The 15140-nt window shown below is 41.1% G+C and overlaps 1 protein-coding gene and 1 long non-coding RNA gene across 8 annotated transcripts in view; one reads left to right on the forward strand and one right to left on the reverse strand.

Annotated features, from left to right (window-relative positions):
- SETD7 (SET domain containing 7, histone lysine methyltransferase) overlaps window positions 1–15140 on the reverse strand; it is a 52659-nt gene that overhangs the window by 21625 nt on the left and 15894 nt on the right. For all 7 annotated transcript variants that reach the window (XM_055085891.1, XM_028491700.2, XM_007119732.4 and 4 more), the window contains 2 exons: window positions 6445–6646; window positions 2230–2419 (listed from right to left, as the gene is read on the reverse strand). In XM_055085891.1, the coding sequence (XP_054941866.1) occupies window positions 2230–2419; window positions 6445–6646 (392 nt within the window). The remainder of the gene's footprint in view (window positions 1–2229; window positions 2420–6444; window positions 6647–15140) is intronic.
- Window positions 3325–10727, forward strand: LOC114486558 (uncharacterized). The gene is made up of 3 exons (XR_003680493.2): window positions 3325–5443; window positions 7637–7723; window positions 9374–10727. It is a non-coding gene; the product is annotated as an uncharacterized lncRNA (long non-coding RNA).

Genomic DNA, 15140 nt, shown 5'->3' on the forward strand with positions numbered 1-15140 from the left:
GAGTGTAATAACCACAGTAACCTTCCTGATGCGGGCTTTAGGGTGGGTGCCGCTATCCGTATTTTGTCATGAAAAAATGGGTTCTGAAAGGATAACTAACCTGCCCCAAACCGTAATACAGTAAATGTGGGCACTGAGACTCAAACGAGGCGACTCTTAAGTCCAAGACTCTTGCCACTAAAAATAATGCTGCCACTTCTTTTAAAATCTGCATCACCAAGTGGGATCCTCCCCTAGCTGGAGTCTCCTCTAAACATTGTAACACTGTCTCCTTTCGGAATGGATGTGAAGAGTGCAGATATTAGAGTCTGAAGTTCAAAGATGACGGTTACACTTAAAAAACCCTTCATTTTGGAATGATTCTCAACTTACAGAAAAGTTGCAAACACAGTACAGAGAGTTCCCGATGCCCTCACTGCTTCTCCTAATGTTAATTTCTTGTGTTACATGGTACATTTGTCCAAATTAAGAAACCAACATAGCTGCGTTAGTATTGACTGAACTCCAGACTTTATTCAGATTTCACCAGTTTTTCCACGAATGTCCTTTTTCTGTTCCAGGATCCAATCCAGAATCCCATAGTGCATTTAAAATGCCTCAATTTTTAACTTAAAAAAAAAACAAAACCAGAGACATTTATAACAACCCAAGTTGGACCTAAATGTAAAGTGCTAGGCTTCCTATTTTTGGACTGCCACCCTTTGGAGACTCTCCTTCCAATCCAAACAGCTAAATATTAGTTAGGCCTACCAATGCCTAGATACATTCTCTTTTCTTTTTTAAAAGAAATATTTATTTATTTATTTGGCTGCGCCAGGTCTCAGTTGCAGCATGCAGGATCTTTAGTTGAGGCACTCGGGATCTTTAGTTGCAGCGCTCGGGATCTTTAGTTACGGCATGTGGGATCTCGTTCCCGGACCGGGGATTGAACGCAGGCCCCCTGCATCGACAGTGTGGAGTCTTAACCACTAGACCACCAGGGAAGTTCCTGTATTATCTTTTCTACTTTATTCTCCTTATACCTTAACTTGGATTGGAAATACATGTACACATATTTCAAGGAATCAGACCGATTTAGCTTTCTTTTTTTTTTTTTTTTTTTTTTGCGATATGCGGGCCTCTCACTGTTGTGGCCTCTCCCGTTGCGGAGCACAGGCTCCGGACGCGCAGGCTCAGCGGCCGTGGCTCACGGGCCCAGCCGCTCTGCCGCATATGGGATCTTCCCGGACCGGGGCACGAACCCGTGTCCCCTGCATCGGCAGGCGGACTCTCAACCACTGCGCCACCAGGGAAGCCCTAGCTTTCTTAATACTGTGCCACTGAAAGTACAAAATCTTGATTTTTTTCTTCGTATATTTTCGGGATTTTCTACAAGAAATAATTTTATACTCAGAAAAAAGGTTTGGTGTGCCATCCTGTACTTCTAAAAGGAGACAGGATTTTTTCTATCATTGATTCCAATAGGCACATTCATGTACGGAATATGTCCTCCAAGAAGATGCTAGACTTTGAAGAGGGCCTGGGTGCCAATGTGCATTTATCCTTCCCAGTCAGAGCTCAGGCTGAATCAGCATTACAATCTGTACCAACTTGGAGATCTACCTAATTTGATTCTTTATCAGTTAAATCATTAAACTGTAAGTTTTTTTCCCTGAGATACAATATTTAAAACTGATTAAATTACTGCTGTCATCTCTTCACTCCTTCTGTGCGTTAGAATTATACAGCTATGCCCTTGTCAGATGACTTTTTAGCATCTGCCGCTAAAGCGCACGGTGTGTATTACCCTGTCTCACTGATATCCGCCTTGGCCATGTGACTTGCTTTGACCAATGAAGAGTGGGTGAGCGGGACTTTGTGTCAGTTCCAACCTGAGGCTTTAAGAGGCATCATAGGTGTCAGCTCATGCTCTGGCTTCCTGTGACCACCTGAGAAAACTGACCCAGGCCACCACTGTCCCTTTAGATTGGGCCCAGAATTAAGACATAGAACAGACTCAGAGCTGACTAGAAGCCTCAGGTCCAGCCTGGCCTGGCCACGCCCCACCTGGACCAGTTGAGTACAGTTGCTTAGCAGACCCGCGTTTGCTGTTGTAAACCACTGAGATGCTGAGGTATCTGCTATGCAGCCAAGCTAATACACCAGACTAGACAAAGAAATTAACTTCTCTTAAGCCACAACAACCCGTTTTGGAATTAGAGCAACCCTTCTGAAGCAGATTCAACTTACTTCCAGGCATCAGTTCAAAGTGAGGCCTTCCTTCTTCAGTGGACAGAAGAGTAGCCAGTTTCCCTTCTATCATCTCTCCATCAATGAATTTTCCATACAGGGCAGTCCTCTCATCAGGGTACACATATGCTATCTTCTCTCCAGTCATCTCCCCATCTTCATTTACTTCTCCTACAAGGCTGCCTCCATCCTGATGGGAGAAACCCAAAACCAGAAAATATTATATATAGTATTTATCTATATGACATGAGTTCAAGACATTTCTCTTGTGCACTGCCTTTGTTAACAGCACTAATATGGATCATAACAGTTTCAGAACAGAGCTTTCCACATAAGCATGAAAAGCATGATGCACCTCTCCCCTCCCCATCCAGTCCCCTGTAAGTTATATGCACAGGGGGCATATAGCCTGATTTAGAGAGTCAAAGACGGAGTTGTACTTTATAATCCTTGGACAAGCTACTGATACTCTAACTTGGTTTGTTATCTAAGAAACAAACATGTTGTATTTGTGATGTAAGTTACAATCATCGAAAGGAAACGTAACTAAGGGTTACTTTGGGGCAATATCAGATGTGATGAGGTTCTGTAGCAGGACAGTCTTACTATTCCTGTGATTTCACTTCTCAAATATTGAATTCTGGATTTCTGGTCTATTAAGAAAATCTTTAGTTCAAAGGTACTTAAGAATTAGTTCAGGATACATGAGTAATGAGAGTTATCTGCACTTTCTAAGGGATAAACAAAAGGAGTTCTGGACACTGCCCTTCTGAGAATTCTATACCATCACTGTTTTTGGAGTTAGAAGGAAAAGTGCAAAAAGATCAACGTTAGAAGGAAAAGTGCAAAAAGATCAACTAAATTCTACTCCCTTCCCCATCACTTCTTTCTTCCCACTCGTCTTTATTTACTTCTCCGTTCTCCCTCCTTCTAGGAGAGGAGTCAGCTGTGCTTCCTCTTTTTTTTTTTTTTTTTTTTTTTTTTTTTGTGGTATGCGGGCCTCCCTCTGCTGTGGCCTCTCCCGTTGCGGAGCACAGGCTCCGGACGCACAGGCTCAGCGGCCATGGCCCACGGGCCCAGCCGCTCCGCGGCCCCGGACGCGCAGGCTCAGCGGCCATGGCTCACGGGCCCCGCCGCTCCGCGGCATGTGGGATCCTCCCAGACCGGGGCGTGAACCCGGTTCCCCTGCATCGGCAGGCGGACGCGCAACCACCGCGCCACCAGGGAAGCCCTGTGCTTCCTCTTTAACTGTCATTTGCTTCATCCCAAAGGGTCATTAAATGCTCTAGGGCAGAGGCTATCAGAGAATTCTGTATCCTGGTACCAGTGCTAGGGATACAGTAGGTGATATAAATATTTTTAAAACTGAATTGGGATACTAAAACCAATAAATAATTTAAAAAAATCTAATCTAGGGTGCAAGAGATGTTTCCCTTTTTTGTTTTTTTCCCACCCAGAAGGTCCTTACGGTAAAACTGAACATCTAAGACCTTCGTGGGTTTGACACAAGACTAGTAAGCCCATGACATCTTCTAAAAGCTTGGATATTCCCCCAACTGAAAGGTTCTAGAAGCAGCTACTCAAAGTCAGTGACATGGGATGACTTTTAAGTGATTCCAAATGCTGTTTCCAGAGAGACGGCGGGAAGAAATACCACCAGGTACAGGATTTCTACAGTTCATCGTGGTCCAATTGCTCTTTGGAGAAAAAAGGTTATCAATTAAAACACGAATCACAGCACTTCCACAGAAAGAAAAATACTTGGAAGCATTTTTCACGGACAGAAAGTGCATTAGGGACGTATGATTGCTGTTTCTCCTCCCCGAGTTAATTCTTAATAACCCAGCCTGAACGGGGATGATACTTTTTGCAAGATCTGCCTTCAGGCTTTCAGTGACTGAGCTGAATGGTGTTAGAGTATTTATGCTTCTTGTATGCCGTAACTAATATAAGCCATCAACATGACTATTTCTTCAGGATTCTGTCTTTCTAGGGTCTCACGTTTTTCTTCCCCCTTATGTGCTTTAAACTTCCAGTTTTGGGGGCAAATGATTTTATTTGTCTAGAATGATAAAGCAGAGATTCTTCTTTTTTTTCCCAAAAGGAGTTATGAGTTTTTAATTAAAAACTTTCCATCCCTGTTTCAAGGTCAGATTTTGAAATCAATAAACTGTCCTTAGAGTGAGCTTACACATCCTGTAGGGAGGGGATCATTAGTTTGGCCTCCCCTTGTTCCTGCTTTGACTTCCCGTCACAAACACTTCCTTGTTGGCTGTGTCAGGGGCGCTGGGGAAGAAACTGCTCCTTTTTCTCCTCTGCTCAGTGGCTCCCCCTCATGGGAGGAGAAATCGTTCACTTGATTAGTGACAAGGCAGGATCTGACACCCACTGACACCCAACTCTACTGGGTAGGGGTTAACAGCCTAAAGCTGCTGCTCTCATGTGTTCTGCATTTTCGCTCATCTGTCCTGGGAACTGGCAGTGCCCACAGGCTGCACCTGCTCCCCTCTCAGTCCTCTCCTCTCCTTGGGGAAGCTCCCCCAGGCAGCCCTACTCCCCAAGGGAAACCTGCAGCTTTCTAGCTGCTCTGTGGGCAGCTGGCCCATCCGTTTAGTTCAGAGGGGCAAGAGTAGAAGCCCACGCCACATCTCCAGTCCAACTCCGCCATAATGAAACCAACATCCTGATCCCTGACACCTATGTCTATTTCTTAATTGATTCCCAATCCAGAGAGCAGGAGTGGGGTGTGATTACCAGCCTCCCCCAGCCCCGACTCCAAATGCCAACAGATACTATACACAAAGTGTTATCAACCAGGTTGATTTTTAAAGCTTGTAACTCCCGAGTGCTTCTTCCTTCCTGAGGCAGAGTCTTCTCTTGGTGCTTTAAAAGACAGTGATTAAGGCTGAAGGCTAAAATGCAGCTGTGCATTTTAGGTTTCAAAATGCAACTACATTGAGCCAATCGGATCCATTCACCTTAGTTCATCGTTGATCTCCTCTAGGGACTTAAATTGATCGTACTCACAAGTAAAATGACAGGTCGTGGGAGAATCTGGTAATCCATTACCTCTTTCCTAGACCCACCCTCGTGAGGAATTCCACTTTCTCAGGCTTCAAGGTTCACTGTCATATCGGCAGCTCCCCAGCATCGGGCAGCAGGAAACTTATCCTGCCTACTGATGCAGCAACAAAAGTTTCAGGCTTCCTAACTGGTAAGTACCTCCATCTCTTCTCCCCCTGTAACTGAAAGGACTTGTGAGCTATTGCAGATCCTACCAAGAGAATGTGTAAATGCTTTAGTAATTATTTTTTAAAATGTTTTACAATATTTTTTCTTATGCCTAGAGTATAACTTATTTTTTAGGAACAATAACGTGTAAATAGATTTAGCTGGGACTACTTTTCTTGTTATACGTGTTTTTACTAATACTTTTAAATCTTAAGAGGATACGGTTAAGAGTAAGGAAAAAACCATATTTTGACTTAAGCTCTGGACAAAATAAAATATTAGATAAAATATTTCCTCAGGTTTATTTTCTGAAACATTTTCTGGAAATTCACTACAAACAGATGGGGTATTTGAAATGCAAACAAAAATCATAGCATTAATTCCCAGCCATGGGTTTTGCCACATTTTTTTGCTCTAGTCAGCTCCAGAAAAGATCATAAAGTGTTATCAAATACTCAAAGGCAAGTTAATTTTAATCACCTTGATTTAAGCAAGATAAACCAGAAAGCAGGGAGTAGGATTGTAAAATCAAGTAACAATAGTGTAGTAAGTCCAAAAAGATGGCAAATTGCTGGATTAGTTCTTACGTATGAGAAAGAATAACATTAATTGCAACAATGAGACATTCCACCATCTCTTTCTATATCCCAAAGGAATATTTTTAAAAAGCAATATATTTTTGTCTTTATTAGTGGTACAATCAAACCAGTTTGTCCCAGTTTGTTTTCATCATGACTAATCATTCCTTTCCAAAGCCACCCTGAGGAGGAATTCATAGTAGACTGGAGCACAACAATCTAAGTCAATAGTGAAACAGGGAGCGGATATCCCCCTAGGCTGTTGGCTTCAGCTACTGACTCTCAAGTTTCACAGCCTCACATTTTCTGAGATAAGAGAATACATTTTGTTATTCATTGGGAAGACTCTGAAGCATTGTCTTAAAACTTGTTACTTTCCAGCAAAATGAACAGTCGTGAGGCTTACTGGGTAATATATCCAGCACACTCCATGCCGAATGTTATCTTTATATTGTCCCTTGAAGATCAGTCTTCCATCTGTGTCGTACTCCTGGGCGGGTCCATTCAGTTCTCCGTCTACGTATGTGCCCTGGAGAACTCCTCCATCCTCGTAAGTGTAAACTCCCTGGCCCTGCAGGGCATCATCCACATAATATCCCTCCAGGGTGCTGTGAGAGAAGGGAGAACAAAAGAGAAGAGTCAGACAGTGACTCAACTCTCTTAAAAGAAAGGATCACACCACGCCCAGCTCTGTTCCAATGCTGGCCTGTATTCAGTACATCCTCCCGAATTCTCCGAGATTGCTAGGAAAAATACTCCCAAGATATGGGTAGGATTAGAAACTGAGAGGGAGATTTAATTCCTAATCTCCTGGTTCCTATTAATCCAATTTCTCTACTGGAGGAACTACAGAAGAAAGAAGCCACAGGTGGAAAAGAACAAGCCTCATCTAAGTATGTTTCCAAGGCTAGGTGCCAACCAATGCCGGGCAATAGAAATTCTGGTGTTACCCTTTCCACACATAAACCACTCATGTTTAATTTCCCTCAAGAGTGGTCCAGAATTCACTGGGAGTTCTCAAGGGTCTTTCAGATGGCTTGTATATAGTGGTCTCTCATAATACAAATGTGGTTTAGAACGTGTAGATGTCTGCCTATCTGTCTTAAGCCATTAAGGCATTATTTATCGGTGACAACCATAACTGATATCCAATCAAAAGTATCCCCATCCATCTCTTTGGAAGATATATGGGGATTTACTTGTGTGTGTGTGTGTGTGATCATGGGAAATAGGGACAAGTAAGGAAGATGGCCTGCTAAACCTTGCTAATATCATTAGCAGCCTGAGACCCATCGTCCTAGAACAGAAGAAAGCTCTCAAGGGTGCTCATGGTGATTTTACAAGAACCTTTTTCTCTCCTCGTAAAACACTTTTGGAATTGCAATACATGTTTTCAGTGTCAGCCTCGCAAGGGCCATTATGCAATGAAACTAACTTTACTTTATCCAAAAATTCCCTTCATGAACTGAAATCTGGAATGAGGGGAAAGACCAGCTCGAATTAGTTTTTACAATTAAAAAGTAAGATGTTTAGCACCAAAGACAGTTTGATTATTTTAACATGTGCAGATAACACTCATTCATTAATTCAACTAACAGACATTTACAGGGTGCCTTCAAGTAGTGAGCGTCGTGTGAGGATCTAGAAAGCATGATGAACAAGACAAACACAAAACCAGGAGACAGGTACTGGGGACAGGTGGGACCCAAAGGGGGCCATGGGGACCGAGGTGGCTGCACCTGAGTCTGCCTGGAAAAGTGCTGTCTTGCTCTAATGAATGACAGAATGATCTGTAATTATTACATGGAAAGCACAGTCTAAATAACGATAGCCTCTGATTACACTGTAATTATACTATTTGTAGTCTCCCAAGGAGATAAATCGTTCTCTTTCAGTTTTGTTTGTACTATCAATGATAAACAGGCCTAGTAAATTCATGAAGAGAAAAAGGTGCACTTTAGCACAGCCCTTGCATCAATAATCAAAATTCTATGTCAGTGAGGTCGGAATTAAGGGGATTCGACTGTCATTAGACTCCTGCCATGAAAAAAAAGAACCTTGGTGAAAGATGACTTATCAACTGACATAATGATGCAACAGACAGGGCAAAAAACTATTTAATCATCTGTCTTCAGTTTGGGGATTGCCAGATAAAACAGAATATGCTCAGTTAAGTTTGAATTTCAGATAAACAACAAATAATTTTTTAGCATAAGTATGTCCCAAATATTGAACTGGATATAATTTTACTAAAATATTTTTCGTTGCTTATCTGAACCATTATAACTGGGTGCCCTGGATTTTTATTTGCTAAACGTGGTGACCCTATTGACTTTTGAGTTCTCAGAAGCATTCAAAATGTTACTGTGTAGGTTTGGGCAGAATTATCCCCTGACAGACCAGTCTGCCAATGTTTCTCAGGCTTATGATGAAATCTACAAGGCATGGGTCTCACGAATCAGTTAACCAGTCATGTGGGCTTGCACATATTTCCCCCAGGTCATGTCCAGTAGTTTGTCCCGCCCTCCCTCAGAGCAGAACCTACCCTTATTAGTATCATAAGCCTAAGAACAAACTGCTCTTTCCCTTAGCTCAACGAACATAAGATTCCCAAATGCAAATTCTTAGGTATTGGAGAGCAAAACTTACTGCATTGTTTTCCAGCCCCTGCCTGAGGAAACAGCTTAGCTTCCTTGGTACATTTTTTTGGTAGCTTGGATGGAATCTGATAACAAAAAGGGGGCATGTTATCACATGAACTGGGGTCTCCAGGCCAATAAAAAATGATAAGGCTTTGAAATCCTTTTATTTCAAAGGAAATAAAAGCTTCTTAGTCTGGTGTTAAAGGCACCACCTTTCTTTCTAACTTTTTCCTCCAGAGGAGGCTGGCAAACCATGGCCGGCTGCCTGTTTTTGTAAATACAGTTTTACTGGAACACAGCCATGAACATTCCTTTCCGTATCCTCTGTGGCTGCTTTCATGTGACAACAGCAGAGTTGAATAGTTGCAACAGAGGCCGAACGTGGCCCAAGAAGCCTAAAATATTTACTATCTCACCCCAGGCAGAAAAAGTTTGCCGACTCCCGCTCTAGAATCCTCTGCTCACATTAGTTTATTCACTGGCCCCAAGCACACATCTATGTATCTCAGCTCCTATACTATGTTTTCCCTGCCTCTTCCCTTACAACATATGTAACCAAACTTTTAAAATCCCTGAGGACACACTCAGGAAAAAAAAGTTACGGGTCACATTTTCCTTTTTTTAAATTCAAAACAAAAATGACTTTGGGAAAAGAATGAATATTCTCCAACCTCTGGTCTTTTTCTATTTCAGAAAGAAATCGACTCTGAGAAGATGGCACTAGTTTGTAGCAACTCAATCATTAATATCTGGTCATAGCTGAGAAGTAGCTTTGGAGGAATAACTTTCTAATCTTTCTTGCTGAAACTGGATTGGGAGCTGTGTTGTGGAGGAAGGTGTGCTCATCACTGGCCTCTCCAGAGCCTACCCATCCTCCATATGGAGCCCGACTTCCCACAGAGTCTACCTTGACCTCTGCAACCACAGTCACTGAAGCCTAGTCACGGACTAGTACAGGATGTGCCACGTCTTTTTCCATGATCAGCTTACGGGTCCTATTTCTCTAAATAGACTGTAAGCCCTTTACGGGAACAAATTAGGCATTATGTATTCCTCCCTAACATATAAACACAGCATATCTTCAAGTGATATTTCCTAAATGAAAGAGTAGAACTGGGATAATCTTGCTTTGAGAAGAGAAAATTGAGAGGGAACATAAGGATGTTAAGAGTATTTCTCAAGTGCAGGGAGGATTCTTTATATGAAGCGTATGTGCATACAGTCTGCAAGTTAGGAAAGTTTCTTAAACGCTATGCTTTATTTCTCCATTTGTAAACTGCAGCTACTAATAGGGTTATTAAAAATAAATTACATGGGTTAATACCTATTAAGTGCTTAGAAGATGATCTGGGACATAATGATTGCTCAAATAAATAACAGCTATTATTATTAAGCATGCACTTTCATGTACATGATGGTGAGCTTTCTACTGAGAAACTTGGCTTAAAACAGCAGCATCAGGGAAATAGTTATGAGACACTGGAATAGTCAAAGAAACTGACAACACTGCTCTAAATCTACTTTTAAAAAAAAAAACAAGTAAGGCCTTCTGTGGTGGCGCAGTGGTTAAGAATCCGCCTGCCAATGCAGGGGACACGGGTCTGAGCCCTGGCCGGGAAGATCCCACGTGCCGCAGAGCAACTAAGCCCGTGCGCCACAACTACTGAGGCCTGCGCTCTAGAGCCCGTGAGCCACAACTACTGAGCCCTTGTGCCACAACTACTGAAGCCCACGCACCTAGAGCCCGTGCTCTGCAACAAGAGAAGCCACCGCAATGAGAAGCCCGCGCACCGCAATGAAGAGTAGCCCCCGCTCACCGCAACTGGAGAAAGCCTGCGCGCAGCAACAAAGACCCAACGTAGCAAAAATAAATAAATTTTATATATATATATATATATATATAACTTTAAAAAAAAAAAACGCAAGAAAGATCCCTCTCTGTTGAAGGGAAGGATGGAATAAATGCTTCTTCAAGTGAAAAAAGTAATATGTATTCATTGTAAAATGAACAAACAAACAAACACTACAAAGATGTAGAAACTTCCAGTACTCTTACCCAATTTGGCATTTACCATTTAAGACTTTTTTCCATTTATATATTAAGGATTTTCCCACCTGTGTGGTGGTTTTTTTTTTTAACAAAAATGGGATCATATCATACACAATGTTCTTGACTTGTATTTTCTTAAAATTTCTTTCAACATCCTGGCAGATTTTTTAGTATGTTAAGAAGTTGCAAAAATGGTTTGATTTTTCTGGTACCAGCATCTGAATCAAATAACTCGAAAACATGGAGAAAATTTAAAAATCAATTTTAATTAGATTTCTTTCTTTCCATATACACAGACCATTTTCATCTGTTTTATCAAAGCTCTTGTACTTAAATTTCCAGTATTAAATTAAATGAGAAAATCTAAGTTACAAAGAAATGAAAATTTTTTATAATTGTTTACCTAGACTGATACAGCTGCAATCTATTCACCTATTTTCATTTTAAAATTCTCTTTAATATCTGAACACACAAAAGTGTTCTTAGGAGACTAGACAGCTTTGGCTTTTCCTTCATATTTTGGACTCTAGAAGGTTTGGGGCTTTCCAGCTCCTGAGGCGTAATCTCTGTTCCCTCCCCCACTGTGTTCCCTTTCTTTTGTCTGGTATAGAATCAAGAGGGAAATTTTAAATGAATGATAATTTTACTTTAAATTCCGGTCTCTAACCAAATTAAATTGTGACTCTTAGTATTAAAACATTGTCTTAAGAACTAGTTATATGACAATATATATTATCTCTTTTTAAAAAATTGAGATATTACTGACATATAACATTATACTACATATTATCTCTTAAATTCTTGAAAACTAAGTAAAGAAGAACATCAATAACAAACCCAAATCATCTGCTGGGGCTATACGCAATGAGAAAATTCAACTTCTTCCAAGATGTGACAAGCAAACTGAATGGAGCTCTGTAATGCTTCCATGTAATCCAGTGCACTATCTTCAAAGTTTCTTTTCCTTTAATAGAGGATCTATGAGTCCGTAGGTTCTGGTTGTTATAAAGGCTCACGATAACAGTAAAATATTTGAAGAGCAATTAGTGAAATTTAGTTTTGTTCTCTAAAAATAAACCCTGCTGGTCATTGTTATCAACGGATAATAATAGTATCAGCAGTAATAAAATATAATAGTAATAATGATAACAATAATAATCCATCCTTGATCTTGAGGACATTATGCTATGTGAAATGTCAGACAAGGACAAATACTGTATGTCCCCACTAATACGTGGAATCTAAAAAAGCCTAACTCATAAAAAGAGAGTAGAGCAGTGGCTGCCAGGGGCTGGAGGATGGGGAAATGGGGAGATGTTGGTCAAAGGGTACACACTTCCAGTTCAACTTGGCTTGAAATCTCAGCTCCAGCTCTTACCAATGAGGTCACCTGGGGCAAGTTATTTCATCTCTCTCTGCCTTAGTTTCTTCATAAGTACAACAACAAAGGATTACAAAATCTACTTCACAGATAGTTGTGAAGGCTACGTGTCCAGCGTTTGAGCAGATGGTAGGTATTCGAAATTATCCACCTCATTCCCTCTCCCTTTCTTATACATCGCAAAAATCTTTGCCTCGATCAGAACTGTTCCTTAGAATACAGATGAATGTATTTGTTGAGCCTGGTTCCAACAAAAGTGATACAGAAGGGACTTTTGCCTTGTGTGGGAGGTTGGGATACATGAGTTCCAGCTCCAATTTCTCTAAAATGTGACCAAGCACTTTCTAAAAACCAAACAAAAGAACTCCTGCATGGACCTGTCACCTGGAAAACATCAGCCTTCTCAGTGGCTCATCAGATGGGCAGCTTCTCTTAGGTTACCTGGTCAATGATCAACTACAAGGAGCCCACTTAGCTGGATTCATTAGTGGAGCAAATCAACATCAGAAGATGACTTGGGCAGAGGAGGATGAAGTCATGGAGCAGCAAATAATATCTTGAAATCTAATTGGCATGTCAGGAGGAAGCATCAATAATGTAAAAAAAAACCAAAAAAACCTGAATGAATTCACTTATCTCTATCTCATAATCAGGCTAAAAACCACATGATGCCCTAATATCTCACAGCCCAAAGCCAATCTGCATTGAAATATCTCTTTCTTGTAACCATTCTAAGATTTCGAGAAGTCCTGCTAAATTGTCTTTACATCCACAAATCTTGTTTGAGATGACAACAATTCAGGAAAAAAATACATTAACATGAACATCCAGAATCTGGGATTAGTATAAAAAGTAGAGATGTGTAAATCAAAGTATTCTGCATACTAAACGTTTTGTAATACCCCACAGTACTCCAGCAAATCCCTGGTGCCAGAGGACTCCAGGAACCACACCAACAAAGCCTCAAGATTCCTTTCTCCTCGCTGCATAAATGCCTTTATCTCAGGACCAGAGCAGATGTTAGGAAGTCCCATTACCTAATCTGAGGACAATCTTCTTCTTTCCTTTAAAAAGCGGGGAGGGCTTCCCTGGTGGCGCAGCGGTTAAGAATCCACCTGCCAATGCAGGGGACACGGGTTCGAGCCGTGGTCCAGGAAGATCCCACATGCCGCGGAGCAACTAAGCCCGTGAGCCACAACTACTGAAGCCCGTGCTCCACAGCAAGAGAAGCCACCGCCATGAGAAGCCCATGCACCGCAACCAAGAGCAGCCCCCGCTCGCCGCAACTAGAGAAAGCCCGCGTGCAGCAACGGAGACCCAACGCAGCCACAAATAAATAAATAAATAAATTTATAAAAAAACAAACAAAAGAAAGATCTCAAAACTAGCGAACATTCTGAAGCTTCTGAAGCTGGCACAGTAGTAAAAAGGTAAAAATGTACGTTTTGGCTATTTAAACTGGTTTAGAAATAGACAGCTAGTTTCTTATTTTACCTCGAGTATTCTCTGCCAACAGTGGTGGCAGAGAATAAGATGGTTAAATTCTCTGCCAACAGTGGTTTACCTCTGACCTGAGGATGGGGGTAAAAAAAAGGGGGGAGCATGTTCACTTTTTACGTTTCTGTATTTCTTGAAGTTCTTTTTTCTACCAAGTAATTGCTACCTATGTAATTTAAAAAAAAATAAAATATTCTGCTTCTGTTTTTCCAGGCCATCTTTCCTGGTGATCTGAATATTTAAAATTCTTATTCAGGTTTATCATTTTCTATGTAAAGGGGAAAACTGATTCCAGAACATTTTTTTTTAACATCTTTATTGGAGCATAATTGCTTTACAATGGTGTGTTAGTTTCTGCTTTACAACAAAGTGAATCAGTTATACATATACATATGTTCCCATATCTCTTCCCTCTTGCGTCTCTCTCCCACCCTCCCTATCCCACCCCTCTAGGTAAGCTACTGGAAACTTTAATAGTGTTGGACTGCTAGTGCGTTAACTCGTCTCTACCACAAATTTTCAGTCTACTAAACAAGAAGAAGATAGTGTGGATTCGTGTAAAATCAAAATAATAAATCCAAGTGATTCTTTTCTATTTTTCAATGGCTCTTGGGAGTTTTTCTGCACAGAAGAGAATTCCTAAGAAGCTGCAAACCAAAGAAGGGTTTTCATTAAAAAAACGGAGCTTTACAGCCAGCTCAAATTGAATATTAAGTAATTTTGTTTTTAAAATACCAAGGAAAAATATTCCATGTGAGCACTGTAATGATGTTAGTATAAATAATAATTGTAATAGATCTCACATTTATGGGGTCATCATACAGATATTATACAAAATGCTTTATGTGTATTTTCTCACATCTTCCACACAACTCTATGAGGTAGATTTAGTCATTATCTTCCTCCATAGATTATAAAACTCAGCCATAAAAAGATTAAGTACCTTGAAGAACAGATCCAATAAGCAGTAGATCCGGGATCTGAACCCAGAGAATTTGACTCTAGAGCCTATTCTTTGAAACATTTTCTCCAAATCTAATTAATTTGGGTTCCCTTTTCTCCACACCCTCTCCAGCATTTATTGTTTCTAGATTTTTTGATGATGGCCATTCTGACCCGTGTGAGATGATATCTCATTGTAGTTTTTTTTAAGTTGTTGTTGTTGTTGTTTTTATTTTTTTCGTTACACGGGCCTCTCACTGTTGTGGCCTCTCCCGTTGCGGAGCACAGGCTCCAGATGCACAGGCTCAGCGGCCATGGCTCACGGGCCCAGCCTCTCCGTGGCATGTGGGAATCCTCCTGGACCAGGGCACGAACCCGTGTCCCCTGCATCGGCAGGCGGACTCTCAACCACTGCGCCACCAGGGAAGCCCCTCTCATTGTAGTTTTGATTTGCATTTCTCTAATGATTGATGATGTTGAGCATTCTTTCATGTGTTTGTTGGCAATCTGTATATCTTCTTTGGAGAAATGTCTATTTAGGTCTTCTGCCCATTTTTGGATTGGGTTGTTTTTCTGTTATTGAGCTGCAT

The sequence above is a fragment of the Physeter macrocephalus genome, chromosome 7 (assembly GCF_002837175.3).
Source record: "Physeter macrocephalus isolate SW-GA chromosome 7, ASM283717v5, whole genome shotgun sequence".
Lineage (NCBI taxonomy): Eukaryota > Metazoa > Chordata > Mammalia > Artiodactyla > Physeteridae > Physeter > Physeter macrocephalus.